We start from the raw sequence: 27,434 nt of genomic DNA on the forward strand, positions 1-27,434 counted from the left end.
TGCCCAGCATGATCAGCCAACTTAGAGAAAAGCCTCCACTGCAGAACTTGCTCATCAGTTTGCACTAAAGTCTTCAGAGGTGGAATCTGACAGAATTTCATAGGAGCCACAGGCCCCATTCTGGAGGGTTCAGTAATATGATGGAGATACTCCTCTTGTTCAAGGGGCATAGGACCTACAGAATGCGTGAGCCTTGATGTTCTTATCAGCTGAACAAAAATGTAGGATGAAATCAAAGCGGGCAAAGAACAACCACCAACTTGTTGTGCATTCAGCATTTGTGCTGACTGTAGGCCAGATTCTTATTGTCGGTATATATGATGACCGGATGAACTGCTCCTTCAAGTAATTAATTCCATTCCTCTAGGGCCATTTTGATCACTAACAACTTTCGGTCACCAATTGAGTAGTTTATTTCAGGGGCAGAGAAGATACCACAGGTTACCATACAACCAGAGAAAGACTTGTGCGAGAACCGCCCCTGCTCCAGAGGCTAATCATCCAACTCAAGTAAGAATTGTTTACTGATTTAGGGTCTGTGAAGCACATGTGCAGAAGAGAAGGCCTGTTTCTGGGAGATAAATGCTTCCTGGGCCTCCAGAGTCCAGACCTTGGGATTGGCACACTTGCGGATCATTTCTGTAATGGGAGCAGTCCGGGATGAGAAATAAAATGGCGATAGTAGTTTGCAAATCCCCAGAACCGCTGGATTGCCTTAACATCAGTTGGATGTGGCCATTTAGGAATGAAAGACAAACTCTCAGGATCCATCTTCAAACCCGTTGCAGAAATTAAGACAAATTTCTAAACATTTTCCCACTGTCACTTTCCCCTAAATTTCTGGAAGACCTGGGGGTCATTCCTTATATGATAGGGCAGATCTGGAGAAAATACTAGGATATCATCCAGATAAACTACCACACATGAGTAGAGGAGATCTCTGAAGATGTCATTCATGGACTCTTGTGGTGCTGCTGATTCCAAACGGCACAACATAGTATTCATAGTGAGCGCCTCAGGTGTTGAAAGTGGTCTTCTACTTGTCTCCTTGATACACGCCAATCAAATTATTTGCTACTCTCAGATCGAGCTTGGTGAATATTTTGGCAGCTCTAATGCAATCAAACAATTCCAAATCAGCGACAATGGATACTTGTTTTTACTTGTGATCTGGTTGAGAACCCTATAATTGATACAAAGCCAGAGAGTTTTATCCTTCTTCATGTTAAAGAATCCAGCTACTGCCGGTGAGGATGATTTCCAGATTAATCCAATTGCAAGGTTCTCCTTGTTTAACAACAACATGGCTTGGGTCTCAGTCTGAGACAGAGGGTAGATACAGCCTCGAGGAGGTGAAGATCCCTGCAGCAGATCAATGAAACAGTCATATGTCCTGTGTGGTGGTAGCATCTCAGCTTCCTTCTTGTCGAAGATGTAAGTGTATGATCAGAAAGCAGGTGGCAAACCCGGCAAGCTAGATGGGGTCACTGGAGGTCGGGCAGGATGTAAAGGGAGAAGGCATCTTTCGTGGCTGGACTGTCCCCAACTAAGGACTTCACCAGATCTACAGTCTAGAACTGGTTCACAGAGATTAAGCCAAGGCAGGCCCAAAAGAAGAGAATGAGGCAGGTTAGGAAGTACATAAAAGGCAATCTTCTCTGAATTTTGAATGCCTATCTGAAGTTCCACTTGCTCAGTGACAAAGTGAACAACTTCCGATAGTTCTTTTTCATAGATAGATGATACCATCAAAGGATTCTGAAGGCATAAGAAGGGAATCCATGCAACAGGCCCATGGTGGAACAGTTCTGAAGTTCCCATCAGCACTGAAGTCAAGGTAGGTCATCTTGGAGAACTGTCTCCACTTGTTATAGACACAGATAGTCAATGGCGGAGAATTTATTTCACCCAGGGTAGCCTCTCCAACAGTCCCCTAGGCTTGGACGTTTCCCAACGTTTCAGGACAGGAACAAATAAGGTGGTCTGGACTATCGCAGTAGTAGCATAACCCTTTGGCTCTACAATGTTCCTGTTGTTGCTAAGCCAGCTAAACACAATTCACCTTGCATAGGCTAAGGAGAACTAGCAGGGGCAGACAGTTGGGGTATGAGTGGCTTCTGGTAGGAAGGAGCCAGACAGGGTGGTTTTCTTTCATGTGCCACTTCTCTGACATGCTCCAGGAACCTCATGTAAATACGGATGGCCAGGGCAATCAGGTCATCAAGGGAGTAGGGATATCACGATCAGACAACTCATCTTTAATTTTCCAAGACAGTCCACAGCACAGACGAGGATGAGATCCAGTTGCGTAAATGGCAGCTGCTGAGGTGATAGAAACTTGAGCTGGTGCTGGTACAAAGAAAGCAGCTGGCATCAGAGCACTTAAATGGGTGTTAACCAACCGTTGGTTGGTCAGAATTTGATCCTGCTGCTCACATTGCTGAGTCATCTCCTTGTATATCTGAGAGCGGTAGGGTATTGGAGCCAGCAGGATCCATAGCCTGAGCAAACTTTAACACTTGTGGATTGTGGACCCACTGCGTCATTGGCCTGGCTTATCCTGGAAGAGCATAACTAAGCAGCTACCTGGTTTTCACAGGAGACTCTGATGGAGAGGTCAAGCTTCTGCAGCAGGTAACTGCCAAGTACCAATCCAGGACAGTGTCCGGAAAAGAAGCAGATGACCCAAGGGTCAGAGAAGTTGGTTTGGATAGTGTCCCAGACATGATAGGACATCCACTGCCACAGGTTCAGACTGCGTGGCTCTGAATAGAGGACAGAACAGCCAAGTGTACTGGTACAGAGTATGTGGCTCTGGATGGCAAACAGGATGGCCACTGGTACTAGTAAAGACTTTTACGGCTCTGGAAAGCAGAAAAGTCAGGTATGGAAGCAGGATACAGGTTACACAATACTGTACCAAGATCAGACAAAGCGGACAAGGGGACCTAGCAACACACAGGCAAGTAACAATACAAATGTTTCTCAGACACCTCCCAACAGGTGGAGGTGCATTAAGTGTCTCCTAACTATTGGCTGGCGACACATTAGGAGAGGGCAGGCTGCCAGGAGACCTGCTTGCATATGTGCAGGCCCTGAGGTGTGGAAACAGAAACAGGAGATGCGAATGGGCGGCGAGTAAGTTGGCATTTCTGATGGGGGAAAGGTGCAAAAACACACAGGAATGCAGGTAGTACACCCACCATATAATAACTTTCTTTCAACAATAATTCTAATTCCTCCATCTCGTTGGTGAGACTCCTGGCATTAGTGTACATGCACTTCATAAATTTCTCTGTACGACTATTTCTGCTTAGGGTATCAAGTGTCCTAAACCCTCCCCCATGCCACGCCCACATTCATTATTTAGTCCCATAGTGGTTTGTCCCGAAGAAGAAATTAGCCAACTTTGATACCCATTGCCAAAAACCGCATTTGAATACTCCTGGCTCCATCCACTGATGATCTCGTCAGCTCTAGTATTCCTAGTAACACAGAAAGGAATCCATTCCTTCTTATGTATTCATCCTGGATTGTCTTGCGGGTTACCTGCTGCTGCCTTAATCAAATGTTTTTGTGTTATTGTAATCACACAACTTCGCCAGGTGAGCAAATTCCATATTTACTTAATTTGTTGCAAGGATAAGACCCATATTGCGCTACTGATTTATCCAGCCATTATTTAGGCCAAGGCAATACCAACACTATTTTCCCCTCCTGTACAGTGATTTATCAGCGCAGCTCCAATGCCACGGCGCCATCTTGTGACCGCAACTTCTGACTGTCGGAAGTCAGAAGTTACGTCACAAGCTCTCATTCCACACCTATGAGAGCCAGAAGGAGGCTCTCATAGACTTGCATTAAAGAGTGACCTCCGGCTCGCTTCATGAGACACTGGAACAATACTGCAAGTCACAACCTGGCAGAGACCGACAGCAGCAACGTCGATAGATGGTAATGATGGCATCGGGTAAGTGTGAGAGCAGGGGCAGGGACCTTAGATTAGAAGCGCCACTCCAGCAGTCAGTTTTGTTTCAAACATTTTTACGCTATTTGAATGAAGATAAAATTTAATACAAAGTTCTCATATTTTTTGCAATATAGCCCCCTGATTCTGAGGCAGTGGGATGATGTTACGAATACAGTAATAAAAAACAAGGTTCAAAGGTGACAAACCAGATTCATTACATTGAAATGAAATATCTTTCTTCTGTTCTTCCATATATCCGCAATGCTTTTCGCTCTGGATCTCAATCATGGATAACCAATGATAAATATAACTAGCATGTTTTGCAGATCCAGGCTACTTATACTGTACATGTAAAATAAACACATATTGGCTGTTGAAGGATTTAATAACCTATGCCATTTTGCTTTATATAACATTTCTCACAATTCCAAACAAAAATATGGTTTCTATGTGAATTCTCTGATGTGTTTCACTTTTAGATTTACTTATAAAATATTTTAAAAAATAAGATATCAAAACAGTTCCTCTCCTGTGTGATTCCTCTAATGGTCCCAAAGTTAGGTTTTAGTAAGTACTGATTTCCCAGAGTCTGAAGATGAATATGGCTTTTCTACTGTGTGAATTCTCTGATGTTTAATAAGATGTGATTTCTGTGTAAAACATTTTTCACATTCTGAACATGAATGCATCTTCTCTCCTGTGTGAATTCTCTGATGTTTAACAAGATTTGATTTATGAGTAAAACATTTTCCACATTCTAAACATGAATAGGGCTTCTCATCTGTGTGAATTCTCTGATGTTTAACAAAATCTGATTGGTGTGTAAAACATTTTTCACATTCTGAACATGAATATGGCTTCTCTCCAGTGTGAGTTCTCTGATGTTTAACAAGATTTGATTTCTGAGTAAAACATTTTTCACATTCTGAACATGAATATGGCTTCACTCCTGTGTGAATTCTCTGATGTGTAACAAGATCTGATTTTTGAGTAAAACATTTCCCACATTCTAAACATGAATACGGCTTCTCACCTGGGTGAATTCTCTGATGTGCAATAAAATTTGATTGAGCCATAAAACATCTTCCACATTGTGAACATGAAAATGGCTTCTCTCCTGTGTGAATTTGATGATGATCCCTTAGATTGGCTTTAGTAATTAAACTTTTCCCACATTCTGAACATGGAAATGGCGTCTCCCCTGTATGAATTTTCTGATGTTTTGCAAGATCTGATAAATGAGTAAAACTTTTCCCACATTCTTTACATAAATAAGGTTTTCCTCCTATGTGAATTTTCTGATGTTTAACAAGATCTGCTTTACGTATGAAGCACTTTTCACATTCTGAACATGAATGAGGTTTCTCTCCTGTATGAATTCTTTCATGTTTCAGCAGGTCTGATTTACATATAAAGCATTTCCCACATTCTGAACATGAATACGGTTTCTCTCCTGTATGAATTCTCTGATGTTTAACTTGACCTGATTTCTGCGTGAAACATTTCCCACATTCTGAACAGGTGTATGGCTTCTCTCCTGTGTGACCTCGCACATGTCTAACCAGACAGGATTTACCAGTAAAACACTTCCCACACAGAGAACATGAGAATGGCTTTTCTTCTGTGTGAATTATTTCATGTCGAACAAGGTTTGATTTGCTTATATAGCACTTCCCGCAAACTAAACACGAAAATGGTTTCTCCCCCGTATGACTTTTTTCATGTCTTAAAAGAGTCGATTTATCTGTAAAGGTCTTCTCACATTCTGAACATGAAAATGGTTTTGCTCCAGTGTGAATTTTTCTGTGTGTATAAAGACTTGATCTTCTTGTAAAGTTTTTTCCAAACGTATGTCGAAACTGTTGAATCATTTTGTGACTTGTACTTGTGGTAACATTGCAAGATTTATCAGAACGGTCTTCATAATTAGGAGGCATAACAGTTTGATCTGTACTGTTAAATCCTGAATTTACGTTAAGAGTAATGAGATTTTCTTCTGAAGAGTGTGGCATGATGTTTTCATCTTCTACTTTATAATTTAGTAAGAAAATAACATTTCCCTCTGGATTCCCAATGTGATTTTCTGTTAAGATTAAAATGGAGTTTGTTAGTTATTTTTCAAATCGAAGCAGATATTTCATTAAAATTATTCCTAGCAAAACACACAGTTTATAATGCCGTCTGAGGTGGGATTGATAGCCAAAGCTAAAAATGGATCCTGCTGGAAGGAAAAGTTTAAGCCATTGGCCTGGGTTCATCAAGCAATTTTCACCAGAATACTGGAGTAAAATTGTTGAAATGTAGCAAAAAAATATAACTTGTGATGTTTTAAAAGCAGTCCTGGCCAGCTTTGCCAAGTTTTCGAAACATTGGTGGACCTAGCAGGTACTGGAGTAAACCTGCTAAAAGTCACAAAATGTAAGAGCAGTTTCATATAAAGCTTTTTCTCAGCAAAACAACACAGTTCTTGATTCAGTTTTCTGATCCAAAATCTGAAGCAGATTCAAAAGGAAAGTAAAATATAAAAGAAAGGCTTTCCGCTCAGGTTGCATCTATTACAGACATTGTATTAAAAACTGCAGTGTTATTTTTCCTTTAAAAATGTTGTATGTGAAAGAAACCATGATAAAACAGACCGACCAGGAGACAAGTTTCAGAAAGAACTATTTAGTGGATACGAGATGATAGCAGAGCTGTGATTGCACGATATTGAAGGTTATGCTACGGGAATATCTGAAAGACAACATACCCAGTTCCTGCAAAGTATCACTAATGTAGATAACTGGTGGGATGTACCGTGTTTCCCCGTAAATAAGACAGCATCCTATGTTATTTTTTGGTCTGAAAGAGGGGTTAGGGCTTATTTTTTCACATTAACAACAATCTACATTTTATCTTAAACAAAGAAAACAAAAAATAAATCAACATTTATTACAATATAATCATGTCATCACATTCTGGATCATCGTCATCATAACTCTACAAACCATGAATTCCGCCATGACCTTCTTGAGATCCTATTTCCAAGTACAACGATCTACATTAACCAGTATTCATGACCAAAAATCAACATTTATTCAAACACAGTCATGTCATCATCTTCAGGAACATCATCATAACTCTCCAAACCCTGAATCCAGTCGTCAATTTCTTGTGACTCTGTTGCCTTTAGAATCATTGGCCCCAATTTCTCATGTCCAGCAATAGCACTTTCCTTAAATGAGCGCCTCTTGTCCATGTATCCTGCTTGTAGCGCATTGGCAACGCAACTGTCAGTGATTTTCTCCCATGAATTCTTCACCCAAGTCACAACCTCTTGCAGTCTAGGCTTCACAAAGTTTCCATGCTTTCTCTGCATTCTATTTTTTATGTAGTCATTCATTTCCGTGCGTAAATGGTCCTTGAATGGCTTATTTATTGCAATATCAAGAGTCTGGAGATAGGCAGTCATTCCTGCGGGAATCACTATTTGATCTATTTTTCTTTCATGAAGGAAGTTCTTCATGTCTTTAGCACGGTGTGTACTGGCTGAATCCCAGACTAGCAAGCCTCTTTGACTACCTCGCAAAACAAGCGGCAGCATTAAATCGACCCATTTCCGTATAACTGCTTGTGTGCACCAGGCTTTTACGGTTTCAAGAATATAAATACCTGAAATACGTTTCATCTTCTCCTTCTTGCCCTTAGTAATGATTAGAGGTGGCACTTTAGTTCCATCCAGACGAATTGCCAAAATACAGGTAACACGTGCACTTTCATGGCCAGTGGAACACATAGACAGAGGAGGCACCCGCTGATCAATCGTCGTTTGTGATCCTTGGCCCATAAATACTGCAGTTTCATCCATAACAATCATGTTGGAAAGTTGGTATTTAGAAAAGTCAATGCCGTCAACAAAGGACTTGAATGCAAGAGCACGTTTAATAACTTCAGCATCTTCCAGCTTACATAGAGCTGTGGACCGTCTTAGAGACAGTTCACATCGCTGAAGGAAGCCGTCCAACCAGTGATGGGACGCTTTGAAATCTTCTGGTGATATTTCTAATTGTGGCGCCATTGTTAGAGCAAATTCTTGAATATCAGCCCTGCGCACAACTAAAGCCTTGGCTCTCCTGTCAGCAATCCATTCACAGATCATGTCTTCCAGCTCAGGAAATAATGGATGCCGCCCCGCTCCACACTTGCGCCTCTTAGCATTTCCCTTGCACACCTGTTGACTGAGATTATCGTACGCTGCCCGCCATCTTCGGACCATTCGGATATTCAACATCTTCTCTTTGCAAAAAGCAGTAAGATTTTTGCCTCGGGAATCCTCCACGATTCTTTTCTTGTACTCAACAGAATAGCTCTTTCTTTTTGAACTCATGTTGTCTAGGGGTCAAAAAGTACAGTATATTTCTGGTACATATGGTACTGTATTACAGTAAATGTCTAGGGACTCAGAAAGCGGGCACCCCCAAAAGAATCACTCAACGGACCCCCTTAGAACCAAAACAATTAGAGTTGGCAAGTGCCCATGGTGCATGGACTCACACCCAGACTTACGTCACTTCTGTCAAAAGTGCGCCGTTCCAGCTGTGTTCCAATGCAGCCAAGTGTAGCAGTTGCTCCCCCAGGGTGGCCGGCAGTAGCCACATTGCTTGGGCTCGGGACTGAAGTGATGCCAGCAGGACTACGGGATCTGTGTGCGAGACCCCGGCATTAGCCAACCCTTAATGTTGTGGGGTCTTTTGAGTGTGATTCTTTTCGGGATGTCTGCTTCCTTTTGGGGTGTGAGCTTAATGAAAGGTCTACTCTATCTGTCCTGCTGTAACCAGAGACAGTTTAGGCAATGTGGGTCCCTGGGCAAAAGTTAAAGGGGGCCCCATTTGATGACATATTGCATAATAGCGCACAAACATTTAGGGTGCATTTACAGTAGCCAATTTCAGACATTTACACGAGGACGAGGAACCTGCCATCAGGATCAGGCTTTATAAACCAGAGATATGGGTATGAAGGCGCTGTGCCTCTGATTTATTAGGTACCTTCACTGCTGAGATCTGCAGCCTGGTTATTCTTTAATCCCCATTAGAAGATATGGTGGAATAAGCAGCTCCGGCATCGGGGCGGGCCTGAGGTTAGGGTCTTTATCTCTGTCACGGCCCCTCAGCTGCCTCTGCTGTAAGTATCTTCATACTGATAAACATCCGGTGATGGCGCTGACCTAGCTGTGGGCGGCGCTTGCGCAGATCGATCTGATTGCAGGCTTCAGAAAAATGGCGCCAGTGTAGATTGAAATCTCAGTTCTTCAATCTGTGCATGCGCCGCCACCATTTTCCTTAAGCATGCAGGGAGGTTAATGCGTTCATGCACCGACACCGGCGACCAATTAAAACAGCAGCACAGCGCTTTCATGCCCATACCTTTAGTCTATAATGCCTGATCCGGATGATAGGCTCTCTGTAAAGTCGTCTGGTGCTTGTCTACGGCCTCATTACACCGGCTGAGGCAGAACTGCTATCATTAATAAATCATTGTCTCCACATATCAGGTTATCGGCAGCACATCTCCTGTTTACACCGGGCAACGTGCTAACGAGAAAAATGTCCCTGATACATCCAGTCTTATCGTATGGGGCCACTGGAGTAAGAGGCACCTAATTCATTAAAGGGCGCACACCACCTAATAAATCAGGAATCTTACAAGTGACGCGAGTACATACACTACACATACACATGAATACACACACTGCACATACACATGTATACACACACACACTGCACATACACATGTATACACACACACTGCACATACACATGTATACACACACACTGCACATACACCTGTATATACACTGCACATACACACTGCGCATACACATGTATATACACATACACTGCACATACACATGTATACACACACTGCACATACACATGTATATACACACACTGCACATACACCTGTATATACACACATGTATACACACACTGCACATACACCTGTATACACACACTGCACATACACCTGTATACACACACACTGCACATACACCTGTATACACACACACTGCACATACACCTGTATACACACACACTGCACATACACATGTATATACACACACTGCACATACACCTGTATATACACACACATGTATACACATACTGCACATACACCTGTATACACACACTGCACATACACATGTATACACACACACACTGCACATACACATGTATACACACACTGCACATACACCTGTATACACACACTGCACATACACATGTATACACACACACACACTGCACATACACATGTATACACACACACTGCACATACACCTGTATACACACACACTGCACATACACCTGTATACACACACACTGCACATACACATGTATATACACTGCACATACACATGTATATACACATACACTGCACATACACATTTATACACACACACACTGCACATACACATGTATACACACACTGCACATACACATGTATACACACACACACAGCACATACACCTGTATACACACACACACTGCACATACACCTGTATACACACACACACTGCACATACACTGCACATACACACTGCGCATACACATGTATACACACACACTGCACATACACATGTATACACATACACTGCACATACACATGTATATACACATACACTGCACATACACATGTATACACACACTGCACATACACATGTATACACACACACACTGCACATACACATGTATACACATACACTGCGCATACACATGTATATACACATACACTGCACATACACATGTATACACACACTGCACATACACATGTATACACACACACACTGCACATACACATGTATACACACACACTGCACATACACATGTATACACACACACTGCACATACACATGTATACACACACACTGCACATACACATGTATATACACTGCACATACACACTGCGCATACACATGTATATACACATACACTGCACATACACATGTATACACACACACACTGCACATACACATGTATACACACACACTGCACATACACATGTATACACACACACTGCACATACACATGTATACACACACACTGCACATACACATGTATATACACTGCACATACACACTGCGCATACACATGTATATACACATACACTGCACATACACATGTATACACACACTGCACATACACATGTATACACACACTGCACATACACATGTATACACACACACACTGCACATACACTGCACATACACACTGCGCATACACATGTATATACACATACACTGCACATACACATGTATACACACACTGCACATACACATGTATACACACACTGCACATACACATGTATACACACACACTGCACATACACATGTATACACACACTGCACATACACATGTATATACACTGCACATACACATGTATACACACACACTGCACATACACCTGTATACACACACACTGCACATACACATGTATACACACTGCACATACACATGTATACACACACTGCACATACACCTGTATACACACACACTGCACATACACATGTATACACACACACTGCACATACACATGTATACACACTGCACATACACATGTATACACACACACTGCACATACACATGTATACACACTGCACATACACATGTATACACACACACTGCACATACACCTGTATACACACACACTGCACATACACCTGTATACACACACACTGCACATACACATGTATATACACTGCACATACACATGTATATACACATACACTGCACATACACATGTATACACACACTGCACATACACATGTATACACACACACACTGCACATACACTGCACATACACACTGCGCATACACATGTATACACACACACACTGCACATACACATGTATACACACACACTGCACATACACATGTATACACACACACTGCACATACACATGTATATACACTGCACATACACACTGCGCATACACATGTATATACACATACACTGCACATACACATGTATACACACACTGCACATACACATGTATACACACACACTCTGCACATACACTGCACATACACACTGCGCATACACATGTATACACACACACACTGCACATACACATGAATACACACACACTGCACATACACATGTATACACACACTGCACATACACATGTATATACACTGCACATACACATGTATACACACACACTGCACATACACATGTATACACACACACTGCACATACACATGTATATACACTGCACATACACATGTATATACACTGCACATACACATGTATATACACTGCACATACACATGTATACACACACTGCACATACAGCTGTATACACACACACTGCACATACACCTGTATACACACACACTGCACATACACATGTATACACACACTGCACATACACCTGTATACACACACACTGCACATACACATGTATACACACTGCACATACACATGTATACACACACACTGCACATACACATGTATACACACTGCACATACACATGTATACACACACACTGCACATACACCTGTATACACACACACTGCACATACACCTGTATACACACACACTGCACATACACCTGTATACACACACACTGCACATACACATGTACACACACACTGCACATACACCTGTATACACACACACTGCACATACACCTGTATACACACACACTGCACATACACCTGTATACACACACACTGCACATACACCTGTATACACACACACTGCACATACACATGTATACACACACACTGCACATACACCTGTATACACACACACACTGCACATACACCTGTATACACACACACACTGCACATACACCTGTATACACACACACTGCACATACACCTGTATACACACACACTGCACATACACCTGTATACACACACACACTGCACATACACCTGTATACACACACACTGCACATACACATGTATACACACACACTGCACATACACCTGTATACACACACACTGCACATACACATGTATACACACACACTGCACACACATGTATACACACTGCACATACACATGTATACACACTGCACATACACATGTATACACACACACTGCACATACACATGTATACACACACAGCACATACACCTGTATACACACACACTGCACATACACCTGTATACACACACACTGCACATACACCTGTATACACACACACTGCACATACACATGTATACACACACACTGCACATACACATGTATACACACACACTGCACATACACCTGTATACACACACACTGCACATACACCTGTATACACACACACTGCACATACACCTGTATACACACACACTGCACATACACCTGTATACACACACACTGCACATACACCTGTATACACACACACAGCACATACACCTGTATACACACACACACTGCACATACACCTGTATACACACACACTGCACATACACCTGTATACACACACACTGCACATACACATGTATACACACACACTGCACATACACATGTATACACACACACTGCACATACACCTGTATACACACACACACTGCACATACACCTGTATACACACACACACACTGCACATACACATGTATACACACACACTGCACATACACCTGTATACACACACACACTGCACATACACATGTATACACACACACTGCATACACCTGTATACACACACACACTGCACATACACCTGTATACACACACACACTGCACATACACCTGTATACACACACACTGCACATACACCTGTATACACACACACTGCACATACACCTGTATACACACACACTGCACATACACATGTATACACACACACTGCACATACACCTGTATACACACACACTGCACATACACATGTATACACACACACTGCACATACACATGTATACACACTGCACATACACATGTATACACACTGCACATACACATGTATACACACTGCACATACACATGTATACACACACACTGCACATACACATGTATACACACACAGCACATACACCTGTATACACACACACACTGCACATACACCTGTATACACACACACTGCACATACACATGTATACACACACACTGCATATACACCTGTATACACACACACTGCACATACACCTGTATACACACACACACTGCACATACACCTGTATACACACACACTGCATATACATACCAGCCTGTCGGCTCTTCAGTTCCTTTACACTCCAGCAGTTAAAGAAGCTTTTGGTGACATCATGATGACATGACCATGATGTAACCAAAGGTCCTTAAGCAGTGTTAACCTCGGAACAGAAACAATAGGGCCCTCTAAGAACGTGTGATCACTGAACAATTGCCCAGGTTCTCGGCAGGGACTGTAACTGGAGCTCATTTTTGGACTTTGGCTTATATTTCAAACATACTCTAAAATCCTGTAGAATCCTGCTAGGGCTTATTTTCAGGGAAATGTGGCTACGGCCCTACGTTCTATTATTAGGAGTCCAAAGGCACGAAAGCTGTGGTCAAATAATCCCCACTGGATGTGTGACTGACTGACGGCAGCTGCCCTGCATTAAAGGCAACGAGTCTAGTATGAGGCCTAATAGCCACGGGAAGGATTCTTAGGTTTTATTATTTGTTCTATACAAAGAGATCTGGGCGACTAGAGGGGCATTTCCTGAAGGACACACATGGTGCTTTACAGCAGTGTATCATCAGGTGTCGACTGTAAGAAAGTAAAGTTACAATATGAATGTAGTGTACAGCGATGGCAGAACCTGGGGTGGGGGGTACATGCAGCCAATGGGAGTGATGATGTCCCCATCATATAATACTGGGCGCAGGCTAAAGGACCTGTGTGATGTCACCACCATTTGCTTCAAGGGGACGCTGGGACCCACAATGATGAAATGGACGGGGTCCGGACACTTGTGAAGAGCAGACAGACTGTCCTAGGCAGAGTCTGTGTGTAAGAAATTGTAGTCTGTGTGTCCACTGTGTCACTGATTTTTGCAGTCATGCAGAGACCCCGTTCAGGCGGCGTTTCGAAGCCCTCAGTGGGGACAGGTGTGCTACGTATTTTTGGAGTCGATTTGTAGTTGTTGTTTTTTTTAAAAAAAATCGCATTTTAAGCAAAAAATTTCCCATAGGAATTAATGGCGACCTTTCCATGACCCCCAACTGACATGGATTGAAGCTACAGCGCAGGTGCTTCTTGGTAGCCACTTTGGCACACTCGGCACCTCTGTAGCCACTTTGGACACTTGGTAGCCACTTTGGCACACTCGGCACCTCTGTAGCCACTTTGGACACTTGGTAGCCACTTTGGCACACTCGGCACCTCTGTAGCCACTTTGGCCACTTGGTAGCCACTTTGGCACACTCGGCACCTCTGTAGCCACTTTGGACACTTGGTAGCCACTTTGGCACACTCGGCACCTCTGTAGCCACTTTGGACACTTGGTAGCCACTTTGGCACACTCGGCACCTCTGTAGCCACTTTGGCCACTTGGTAGCCACTTTGGTCATTTGGCACCTTGGTAGCCACTTTTGCCACTAGGTGGCCACTTTGGCACATTCAGCACCTCAGCAGCCACTTTGGCCACTTGGTAGCCACTTTGGCCACTTGGTAGCCACTTTAGCACATTCGGCACCTCGGTAGCCACTTTGGCCACTTGGTAGCCACTTTGGCCACTTGGTAGCCACTTTGACACATTCGGCACCTCGGTAGCCACTTTGGCCACTTGGTAGCCACTTTGGCACGCTAACCCCATCTCCGACGCTGTGGCCATAGTATCAGATGTGAGCGGTGCACGCTCACTGGCATGCCACGTTTACAGCTGGAGACCGCCACTATGTGCTTGAGGCCCAGCACAATATGGTGCGCCCCTCTAAGCCGAACCTCTGCCGCCAGCAATGATGACAGCGACAGCTTCTGGCACAACAAGCTTTGGCCGACGCCGGTTTGTTACGGACGGACCGCGGCTGTGGATTTTGGGGCTGCTCACCAAAGAAGATTACAATTCAGGAGAATACATAGGCTGCACGTGGTAGGAGCCCCGTCTAAGAATCGACAGAATCACATCTTAAAGAGATCTCTGAATTCAGTTTCTAAATCCATGACATACCTGGGGGAGGATCCACTGGAATCTCCTCCTTAACGTCACTTGTAAAAGCTTCATGGCCCCTTAGCCTCTGTTCTTCTTCTGTTTCCATCTCCACCTTACAATTAGCCAGATCTTCATTCTTTATACATCAAATATAAGATTCAGTACAATACAGAAGACAGGTGGAAAAATGTAACAGCAACATAAGAAGACGACAGGACCAGAAATGTCCCCCCATATACAGATCCGGTACAGGGCTCAGCGCCGTCTACCTGATGATCCTCTGGGATGTTGTGATTCTCCTCCGGACAGTCTGGGGAACACAGAGGACGGGGACATCTCTCTGGTGGATTTCTCCTCCTGGATCCATCTGTGGAGACACACAGTGATGGAACACATTGTGTCATGTGATGATGAGATGATGGGAGTAGTAGTAGGTGACCACAGAACAGACATGACAGTCTCCCCTCCTCACCCTGCTGATCGGCCCATAATGCGATCGCCTCTTGTGCTTCATGTATAATTTCTATCTTAAGATCTATTGGATTTTCACCCTAAAAAGGAGAAGAAAAAAAAAAGCAATTTGGGTCCAATCACTTCATGGTCAGATGTTGTGGGGGCTTTAGTGTCATCTACCTGATGATCCTCCGGGATGTAGTGATTCTCCTCCGGACAGCTCTGGGGATACAGAGGACGGGGACATCTCTCTGGTGGATTCCTCCTCCGGGATCCATCTGTGGAGACACACAGTGATGGAATAGATTGTGCCATGTGATGATGAGATGATGAGTAGTAGTAGGTGACCACAGGACATGACAGTCTCCCCTCCTCACTCTGCTGACCGGCCCACACATCCATCATCTCTTCTGCGTCATCTATGACCTCAACCTTAATATCAATCAGATCTTCACCCTAAAAGAAAAATGTAAGGTGAGCTCAGGTCCCATCACTTCATGGTCAGATGTTGTGGGGGCTTCAGTGTCATCTACCTGATGTTCCTCCGGGATGTTGTGATTCTCCTCCGGACAGTCCTGGGGATACAGAGGACGGGGACATCTCCTCCTGGATCCATCTGTGGAGACACAACCACAGGGTGACCTAATCCCTGCTATGTATCGGTCTGCGCCTAACACTGCACATTTCCAGCACATTCCTTTGCTTTTGCTTTAGTTTTCTCCCCATTTTTGGGCAGTCCACTTATTCTATAAAGCTTTCCACAGACAGGAGGTTACACAGTCCTGTTTTGGTCCTGCTGACACAAAAAGTGGGTTAATACTAGAGATAGGACCATGCCGATTTGCACACCTTGTTGCGGTGGGATAGATTTGACACATTTTGATCCAATTAGAGTTAACTAAGTCCCGTTAATACATGTGCTATTACTGATTTACTTATAATTACTGCGCTGGATTTCCTCATTTTGTTTTTTTCCTATTGTAATTACGTACATTTCTCTCGACACCATTAATGACGTCATCCAGAACCTGGTTTACTTTTTCCCAAAATCTGCTTTTATTTGACTCCCAACACAGCCGCAATGTTATTTTAACAATTTTAAAACTTTAAAGATTTTTACCCTTAAACCAGATAATCAAAACACATGGACGACTTAGAGGGGATCATCACATGTGTCTACATCAATTGCCTTTTTCCCTCATCTTTTATTAGGAAGTCAGAAGGCTTAAAGTTCAGCTGCGATGTCCCTTAGGGACCTTCTTGTTTTCTAGGGATCACTTTATAATTGAACTTATTTTAAAGGGGCATAAAAGATCAGAATACCCCAAAACAATAAATAAAAACTGCACCTTTCAAGGTATTAAAAAAACCCATCCAGAGTTTGTTAACCCTTTTGGCGCCTCACAGAAATTGGCGCAAAAGGGTAAAAGGAGAAAAATGCCCCCTAATTTCTTGCCACATGGCCGACCTTACTACCGTCACCATACACATTAGATGGCTGTCGGCAGAACAATACTTTGGCCATCATCTCAGCCGCCTCTCCCATTCACAGAAGCTCTCCTAGGTTCACTATCAGAATTAGCTAATAATAATAAGCTGCCAGCTTATCTCCAAGAAAACAATGTGATGGAATATCATAAGTCCGACATGAGTGATCATCATCCATCCCGACCATCAGTTGGCCAGCACTCCCGTACACAGTAACCCCTTAACGACCGCCGATACGCCTTTTAACGGCGGCAGTTAAGGGTACTTAAACCACAGCGCCGTTAATTAACGGCGCTGTGGAAAAAGTGAATAGTGCCCCCCAGTGTCGGATTTTCTCTGGGGTCTCGGTTGCCGGGGTTAGCCGAGACCCCAGAGAACATGATTCGTTTTTTTTTTACCGACCTCCGGGTTGCGATCGCCGGTAATTAACTGCTTACCGGCGGTCGCAAAAAGAAAACGCGATTTCCCATTTAATTTCTCTGTCGTCCGATGTGATCGCACATCAGAGGATAGAGAAATGGGGTCCCCAATTGCCTCCCCGATACTCACCTGTCTCCCCCGGTGCCCCTCGTGGCTCCCGAAGGGCGCCGCCATCTTGTTCCGGCCAAAAAATGGCGGGCGCATGCGCAGTGCGCCCGACGGCCGGCACCCAGAAGATCTTTGATCAAGAACATGATCGGGGTAGGTTTTTACCGACCCCTGTATTGCGATCGCCGGTAATTAACTGTTTACCGGCGGCTGCAAAAAAAAGCGATGTGTCATTCTCTGTCCTCTGATGTGATCGCACGTCAGAGAAATAGGGGGACTCGGGGAACCTGTTATACTTACCGGTGTCCCTGGGTCCTCCTGCGTCCCCTCCTGGCCGCCGGCTTCTTCATCCGGTAAGAAAATGGCGGGCGCATGCGCAGTGCGCCCGCCATGATCTGCCGGCCGGCAGCTAGAAGAGTTGGGCTAAAGCTAGGCTTAGGGTTAGGGTTGGGGCTAAAGTTAGGGCTAGGGTTAGGGTTGGGGCTAAAGTTAGGGCTAGGGTTAGGGTTGGAGTTAAAGTTAGGGCTAGGGTTAGGGTTGGGGCTAAAGTTAGGGCTAGGGTTGCTGCTAAAGTTAGGGTTAGAGTTGGGATTAAGGTTTGGATTAGGGTTGGTATTAGGGTTAAGGTTGGCATTAGGGTTACATTTGGGGTTAGGGTTAAGGTTAGGATTGGGATTAGGGGTGTATTGGGATTAGGGTTAGGTTTGAGATTAGGATTAGGGGTGTGTTAGATTTAGGGTTATGGTTAGGGTTGGGATTAGGGTTGTTTTGGGGTTAGGGTTGTGATTAGGAATATAGATCGAGTTGGGATTAGGGTTAGGGGTGTGTTGGGGTTAGGGTTGGAGTTAGAATTGGGGGCTTTCCACTGTTTAGGTACATCAGGGGGTCTCCAAACGCGACAGCCAATTTTGCGCTCAAAAAGTAAAATGGTGCTCCCTCCCTTCTGAGCTCTGCTGTACGCCCAAAAAGTGGTTTACCCCCATATATGGGGCATCAGCGTACTCGGGAGTCCAATTTCTCCTGTTACCCTTGTGAAAATAAAAACTTGGGGTCTAAAAAATCTTTTTTGTGGAAAAAAAAATATTTTTTATTTTCACGACTCTGCATTATAAACTTCTGTTTAGCCCTTGGGCATTTAAAGTTCTCACCACACATCTTGAGAAGTTCCTTGGGGGGTCTAGTTTCCAAAATGGGGCCACTTGTGGGGGGTTTATACTGTTTAGGTATGTCCCCCCCCCCCCCCCACATATGGGGTATCAGCCTACTCAGCATAAATTGCACAATAAATTTTGGGGTCCAATTTCTCCTGTTACACTTGTGAAAGTAAAAATTTGGGGGTGAAAAGATTTTTATGGAAAAAATATGATTTTTTTTTATTTTCATGGCTCTACATTATAAACTTCTGTGAAGCAGTTGTGGGTTCATAGTGCTCACCGCACATCTAAATAAGCTCTTTGGGGGTCTAGTTTCCAAAATGGGGTCACTTGTGGGGGGTTTCTACTGTTTAGGTACATCAGGGGCTCTGCAAACGCAACATGATGCCCGCAGACCATTCCATAAAAGTCTGCATTCCAAGCGGCGCTCCTTCCCTTCCAAGCCCTGACGTGTGCCCAAACAGTGCCCCCCCCCCCACATATGGGGTATCAGAGTACTCAGGACAAACTGGTCAACAGATTTTGGGGTCCAATGTCTCCTGTTACCCTTGAGAAAATAAAAAAACTGCAGGCTAAAAAAATCATTTTTGAGGAAAAAAAAGGATTTTTTATTTTCACGGCTCTACTTTATACATTTCTGTGAAGCACTTGGGGCTTCAAAGTGCTCACCACACATCTAGATAAGTTCCTTAATGGGTCTAGCTTCCAAAATGGTCTCACTTGTGGAGCGTTTCCACTGTTTAGGCACATCAGGGGCTCTCCAAACGTGACATGGCGTCTGTAACGGGGTCTACCGTGCTGGGGTACCTCTTTCAGTACCACCCCGTGTTTCAGGAGGTCCACTCTGCTTTGGCTGGAGTATGAATGAAGGACGCTGGCTGGAATTGCTTGGTTAGATGGGCGCATATAAAATATCACTGCTTCTCCACGTATTTCCAGTGTGACAACCCTTTACTCACAGGACACAGAATATATCACACAGATACAGAGGGCAGGCCAATTTTAAAGCGGCAGGCCAGACATACATTACAATAGCCGCAGGTGGCCAGAGCCTGCCGATATTTACTGTGGGAATTACAAAGGTGAGGGAGGTCAGAAGGGGGATATCTTGTCCCCTCTGCTCAGGGGCGCAGCCTGTGGGCTGATGCATTAGGGACATGCATCTCACATGGAACCTATTATACATATATATAACTGCACAACATATTCTGGGTACTGGGGGCTTCCGTAACACGGTCCGATCTCAATTCCAGGCAATTCTACATTGAAAAAGTCAAACGGCACTCCTTCTATTCCAAGCTCTGCTGTGCGCCCAAACAGTGGTTTACCCCCACATATGGGGTATCGACGTACTCAGGACAAATTGCACAACAACTTTTGTGGTCTAATTTCTCCTGTTACCCTTGTGAAAATAAAAATTTGGGGGCCAAAAGTCATTTTTGTAGAAAAAAATGTGATTTTTTATTTTCACAGCTCTACGTTATAAACTTCTGTGAAGCACCTGGGGGTTTAAAGTGCTCACCACACATCTAGATAAGTTCCTTAAGGCGTCTAGTTTACAAAATGGGGTCACTTGTGGGGGGTTTCCACTGTTTAGGCACATCAGGGGCTCTCCAAACGCAACATGGCGTCCGATCTCAATTCCAGCCAATTCTACAATGAAACAGTCAAACGGTGCTCCTTCACTTCCAAGCTCTGCGGTGCGCCCAAACAGTGGTTTACCTCCACATATGGGGTATCGGCGTACTCAGGAAAAATTGAACAACAAAATTTGTGGTTAAATTTCTGTTTTTACACTTGTGAAAATAAAAAAAAAATGGTTCTGAAGTAAAATGTTTGCAAAAAAAAAGTTAAATGTTCATTTTTTCCTTCCACATTGTTTCAGTTCCTGTGAAGCACGTAAAGGGTTAATAAACTTCTTGAATGTGGTTTTGAGCACCTTGAGGGGTGCAGTTTTTAGAATGGTGTCACACTTGGGTATTTTCTATCATATAGACCCCTCAAAATCACTTCAAATGAGATGTGGTCCCTAAAAAAAAAATGGTGTTGTAAAAATGAGAAATTGCTGGTCAACTTTTAACCCTTATAACTCCCTAACAAAAAAAAAATTTTGTTTCCAAAATTGTGCTGATGTAAAGTAGACATGTGGGAAATGTTATTTATTAACTATTTTTTGTGACATATCTCTCTGATTTAAGGGCATAAAAGTACAAAGTTTGAAAACTGCAACATTTTAAAAATTTTCACCATATTTCCGTTTTTTTCATAAATAATCGCAAGTAATATCGAAGAAATGTTACCACTATCATGAAGTACAATATGTCACGAAAAAACAGTCTCAGAATCAGTGGGATCCATTAAAGTATTCCAGAGTTATAACCTCATAAAGTGACAGTGGTCAGAATTGTAAAAATTGGCCCGGTCATTAAGTACCAAATTGGCTCTGTCACTAAGGGGTTAAACTGTCGGCCAAACCTGTGGATATCGGAGGGATGAGCCCACATTAGAACAATGTACATGGGAGGATAAAGACTTGAACACAGCAGCAACACAGATAACTAAAGACTTTAACCCCACAAAAAGTGCCAGGCTGGGGCCACCGTAATGGGCATACATATACAGTACCGGCAGAGAGGTTGATCCAAACATCTTTGATATGGAGACAGCCTTGAGATATGAGAGGACTCGTCCTCTAGTGTCACCCATTAGAAACAGCAATCCTAAAAGTCAATATCGAACCTTTAACAAGCCACAAAGACTTGGCAACAGAAGCCAAACCAGACACTGCATTTGAGGACACGCACATCAGGGTGTGCGCCCCTCATCAGTGAAAAGCGGGAAGTCCGATTTGGCAAAGTGAGAACCACAGATCTTCTGTGGATATCGAATTGCGCAAAACCTTACGACACTTAACGATCATGTAATTCCATCGGGAGGCGTCTGTCTCCACATTTATTCTGCAGACGGACAACAGCTCCCAACATCCAGCCAATGTCATTGAGAGCAAGGAGTCCTGGGAGTGATGATCAGGCCCCAGAGTCCTGATCTCACATAATCCCGTTATCCAAATAAGCCTCATAACAGAAAGGGTATGTGCACACGTCCGGATTTCTTGCAGAAATTTCCTGAAGAAAACCGGAAATTTTCTGCAAGAAATCCGCATTTTTTTTTTTGCCTTTTTTTCCCGTTTTTTTCGCGTTTTTTTTTAGCATTTTGCAAGCGTAATTAGCTTGCAGAATGCTAAAGTTTTCCAAGCGATCTGTAGCATCGCTTGGAAAACTGACTGACAAGTTGGTCACACTTGTCAAACATAGTGTTTGACAAGTGTGACCATCTTTTTACTATAGATGCAGCTTATGCAGCATCTATAGTAAAAGATAGAATGTTTAAAAATAATAAAAAAAATAAAAAAAATGCTTATACTCACCCAGACATCTCCTCACCGGCGTCCGTTCCTCTTCCTATAGCTGATGTGCGCGCAGGACCTTCCATGACGTCGTGGTCACGTGAGCGGTCACATGACCGCTCACGACCAATCACAAGACAGTGACGTCATCACAGGTCCTTCGCCGCACATCAGCTACAGGAACCGAAGCGGCAGCATACAGCTGAGAGGCGGGAAGACATCGAAGGTGAGTATAGGACTATTTTTTATTTTAATTCTTATTTTTTGACCACTTATATGGTGCCCAGTGCGTGGAGGAGAGTCTCCTCTCCTCCACCCTGGGTACCAACCGCACATAATCTGCTTACTTCCCGCATCGTGTGCACAGCCCCGTGCGGGAAGTTAGCAGATCAATGGACTCCTAGGTGTGCGGAATCCCCGCAATTCCGCATTTTTAATGAACATGTTGCTTTTTTTTCCGCGATGCGATTTTTTCGCGGAAAAAATCGCAACATTTGCACAAAAAATGCGGAATACACTGTAAATAATAGGAGGCATATGTTAGCGTTTTTATCACGTTTTTATCACGTTTTTATAGCGAAAAAACGCAAAAAAAACGCTAAAAATCCTGAACGTGTGCACATGGCCAAAATCTGGGGAAAGTTCTCCAAGCTGTTTGGTACAACCTCCTGCCGAGATCCTCCATAACCTGTGTAATCTGGCGGTAATCAGATGGTGATGATGGAGAAGATAGGCGGTCACCAGATGCTAATGACGGACGCAAAAAGCGGTCACCAGATACTAATGACAGAGACAACAGGCAGTCACAAGATAATAATGACGGCTGCAACGAGCGGTCACCAGATACTAATGATGGACGCGACAAGTGGTCACCAGATACTAATGACATAAGTGACGGGTGGTCACCACATACTAATGACGGATACAACAGGCAATCACAAGATACTAATGACGGATGCAACGAGCGGTCACCAGATACTAATGACGGATACGACGGGCTGTCACCAGATACTAATGACGGATACGACGGGCTGTCATCAGATACTAATGACGGATACGACGGGCTGTCACCAGATACTAATGACGGAGACAACGGGCTGTCACCAGATACTAATGACGGATACGACGGGCTGTCACCAGATACTAATGACGGATACGACGGGCTGTCATCAGATACTAATGACGGATATGACGGGCTGTCATCAGATACTAATGACGGATACGACGGGCTGTCATCAGATACTAATGACGGATATGACGGGATGTCATCAGATACTAATGACGGATATGACGGTCTGTCATCAGATACTAATGACGGAGACAACGGGCTGTCACCAGATACTAATGACGGATACGACGGTCTGTCATCAGATACTAATGACGGATACGACGGGCTGTCACCAGATACTAATGACGGATACGACGGGCTGTCACCAGATACTAATGACGGATACGACGGGCTGTCACAAGATACTAATGACGGATGCAACGAGCGGTCACCAGATACTAATGACGGATACGACGGGCTGTCACCAGATACTAATGACGGATACGACGGGCTGTCATCAGATACTAATGACGGATACGACGGGCTGTCACCAGATACTAATGACGGAGACAACAGGCTGTCACCAGATACTAATGACGGATACGACGGGCTGTCACCAGATACTAATGACGGATACGACGGGCTGTCACCAGATACTAATGACGGATACGACGGGCTGTCATCAGATACTAATGACGGATATGACGGGCTGTCATCAGATACTAATGACGGAGACAACGGGCTGTCACCAGATACTAATGACGGATACGACGGGCTGTCATCAGATACTAATGACGGATATGACGGGATGTCATCAGATACTAATGACGGATATGACGGTCTGTCATCAGATACTAATGACGGATACGACGGGCTGTCACCAGATACTAATGACAGATACGACGGGCTGTCACCAGATACTAATGACGGATATGACGGGCTGTCACCAGATACTAATGACGGATACGACGGGCTGTCACCAGATACTAATGACAGATACGACGGGCTGTCACCAGATACTAATGACAGATACGACGGGCTGTCACCAGATACTAATGACAGATATGACGGTCTGTCATCAGATACTAATGACGGAGACAACGGGCTGTCACCAGATACTAATGACGGATACGACGGTCTGTCATCAGATACTAATGACGGATACGACGGGCTGTCACCAGATACTAATGACGGATACGACGGGCTGTCACCAGATACTAATGACGGATACGACGGGCTGTCATCAGATACTAATGACGGAGACAACGGGCTGTCACCAGATACTAATGACGGATATGACGGGCTGTCATCAGATACTAATGACGGAGACAACGGGCTGTCATCAGATACTAATGACGGAGACAACGGGCTGTCACCAGATACTAATGACGGATACGACGGGCTGTCACCAGATACTAATGACGGATACGACGGGCTGTCATCAGATACTAATGACGGAGACAACGGGCTGTCATCAGATACTAATGACGGATACGACGGGCTGTCACCAGATACTAATGACGGAGACAACGGGCTGTCACCAGACAAATACTAATGGGATTTACATTACTCTTCTCTTAAGTTACTTTCTATTTTGTTAAATGCAAAAAGATAAATTATTAACCCATCAATTACAGGAACATTTTTTCCACACTTGACCAGATCTTTAGCACAGTTCCGTAAACATTATCCCCCTCACCTCGTGGTGTAAGAGGCCGGAGCTCCTCCATGATGTCATCCTGGTACCGATCCTGGTGTCCTTCTAGATACTCCCACTCCTCCATGGAGAGATAGACAGCGACGTCCTGACACCTTATAGGAACCTGACAACAGCGACACAATCATCACCCAGAATCCTCCAGTGCTGAATAATGTCCCAGCAGTCACCTCTCCGCTCATCACCCAGAATCCTCCAGTGCTGAATAATGTCCCAGCAGTCACCTCTCCGCTCATCACCCAGAATCCTCCAGTGCCGTCCTGTATAATGTCCCAGCAGTCACCTCTCCGCTCATCACCCAGAATCCTCCAGTGCTGTATAATGTCCCAGCAGTCACCTCTCCGCTCATCACCCAGAATCCTCCAGTGCTGTATAATGTCCCAGCAGTCACCTCTCCGCTCATCACCCAGAATCCTCCAGTGCTGTATAATGTCCCAGCAGTCACCTCTCCGCTCATCACCCAGAATCCTCCAGTGCTGTATAATGTCCCAGCAGTCACCTCTCCGCTCATCACCCAGAATCCTCCAGTGCTGTATAATGTCCCAGCAGTCACCTCTCCGCTCATCACCCAGAATCCTCCAGTGCTGTATAATGTCCCAGCAGTCACCTCTTCGCTCATCACCCAGAATCCTCCAGTCCTATATAATGTCCCAGCAGTCACCTCTCTGCTCATCACCCAGAATCCTCCAGTCCTGTATAATGTCCCAGCAGTCACCTCTCCGCTCATCACCCAGAATCCTCCAGTCCTGTATAATGTCCCAGCAGTCACCTCTCCGCTCATCACCCAGAATCCTCCAGTGCTGTATAATGTCCCAGCAGTCACCTCTCCGCTCATCACCCAGAATCCTCCAGTGCTGTATAATGTCCCAGCAGTCACCTCTCTGCTCATCACCCAGAATCCTCCAGTCCTGTATAATGTCCCAGCAGTCACCTCTCCGCTCATCACCCAGAATCCTCCAGTCCTGTATAATGTCCCAGCAGTCACCTCTCCACTAATCACCCAGAATCCTCCAGTGCTGTATAATGTCCCAGCAGTCACCTCTCCGCTCATCACCCAGAATCCTCCAGTGCCGTCCTGTATAATGTCCCAGCAGTCACCTCTCCGGTCATCACCCAGAATCCTCCAGTGCTGTATAATGTCCCAGCAGTCACCTCTCTGCTCATCACCCAGAATCCTCCAGTGCTGTATAATGTCCCAGCAGTCACCTCTCTGCTCATCACTCAGAATCCTCCAGTCCTGTATAATGTCCCAGCAGTCACCTCTCCGCTCATCACCCAGAATCCTCCAGTCCTGTATAATGTCCCAGCAGTCACCTCTCCGCTCATCACCCAGAATCCTCCAGTCCTGTATAATGTCCCAGCAGTCACCTCTCTGCTCATCCCCCAGAATCCTCCAGTCCTGTATAATGTCCCAGCAGTCACCTCTCCGCTCATCACCCAGAATCCTCCAGTGCTGTATAATGTCCCATCAGTCACCTCTCCACTCATCACCCAGAATCCTCCAGTCCTGTATAATGTCCCAGCAGTCACCTCTCCGCTCATCACCCAGAATCCTCCAGTCCTGTATAATGTCCC

At 44.4% G+C, this 27,434-nt stretch overlaps 2 protein-coding genes across 3 annotated transcripts in view; one reads left to right on the forward strand and one right to left on the reverse strand.

The window, feature by feature from the left end:
* The window catches only part of LOC143793553 (uncharacterized), a 351,737-nt gene that overhangs the window by 88,331 nt on the left and 235,972 nt on the right, over positions 1-27,434 (forward strand). The gene's annotated exons all lie outside the window — the stretch shown is intronic.
* The window catches only part of LOC143793513 (uncharacterized), a 42,185-nt gene continuing 18,697 nt past the window's right edge, over positions 3,947-27,434 (reverse strand). The window contains exons 4-11 of one of the 2 annotated variants that reach the window (XM_077280546.1): positions 25,842-25,965; positions 17,052-17,134; positions 16,896-16,974; positions 16,699-16,796; positions 16,538-16,616; positions 16,335-16,432; positions 16,084-16,201; positions 3,947-6,053 (exon numbers count right to left, since the gene is read on the reverse strand). In XM_077280546.1, the coding sequence (XP_077136661.1) occupies positions 4,528-6,053; positions 16,084-16,201; positions 16,335-16,432; positions 16,538-16,616; positions 16,699-16,796; positions 16,896-16,974; positions 17,052-17,134; positions 25,842-25,965 (2,205 nt within the window). In that variant the 3' untranslated portion in view covers positions 3,947-4,527. Of the gene's footprint in view, positions 6,054-6,177; positions 8,342-16,083; positions 16,202-16,334; positions 16,433-16,537; positions 16,617-16,698; positions 16,797-16,895; positions 16,975-17,051; positions 17,135-25,841; positions 25,966-27,434 lie in introns of those variants that run through there. The other variant, XM_077280547.1, reaches the window with a different exon arrangement.

This window comes from Ranitomeya variabilis, chromosome 1 (genome assembly GCF_051348905.1).
Source record: "Ranitomeya variabilis isolate aRanVar5 chromosome 1, aRanVar5.hap1, whole genome shotgun sequence".
In the NCBI taxonomy this organism is placed as follows: Eukaryota; Metazoa; Chordata; class Amphibia; order Anura; family Dendrobatidae; genus Ranitomeya; species Ranitomeya variabilis.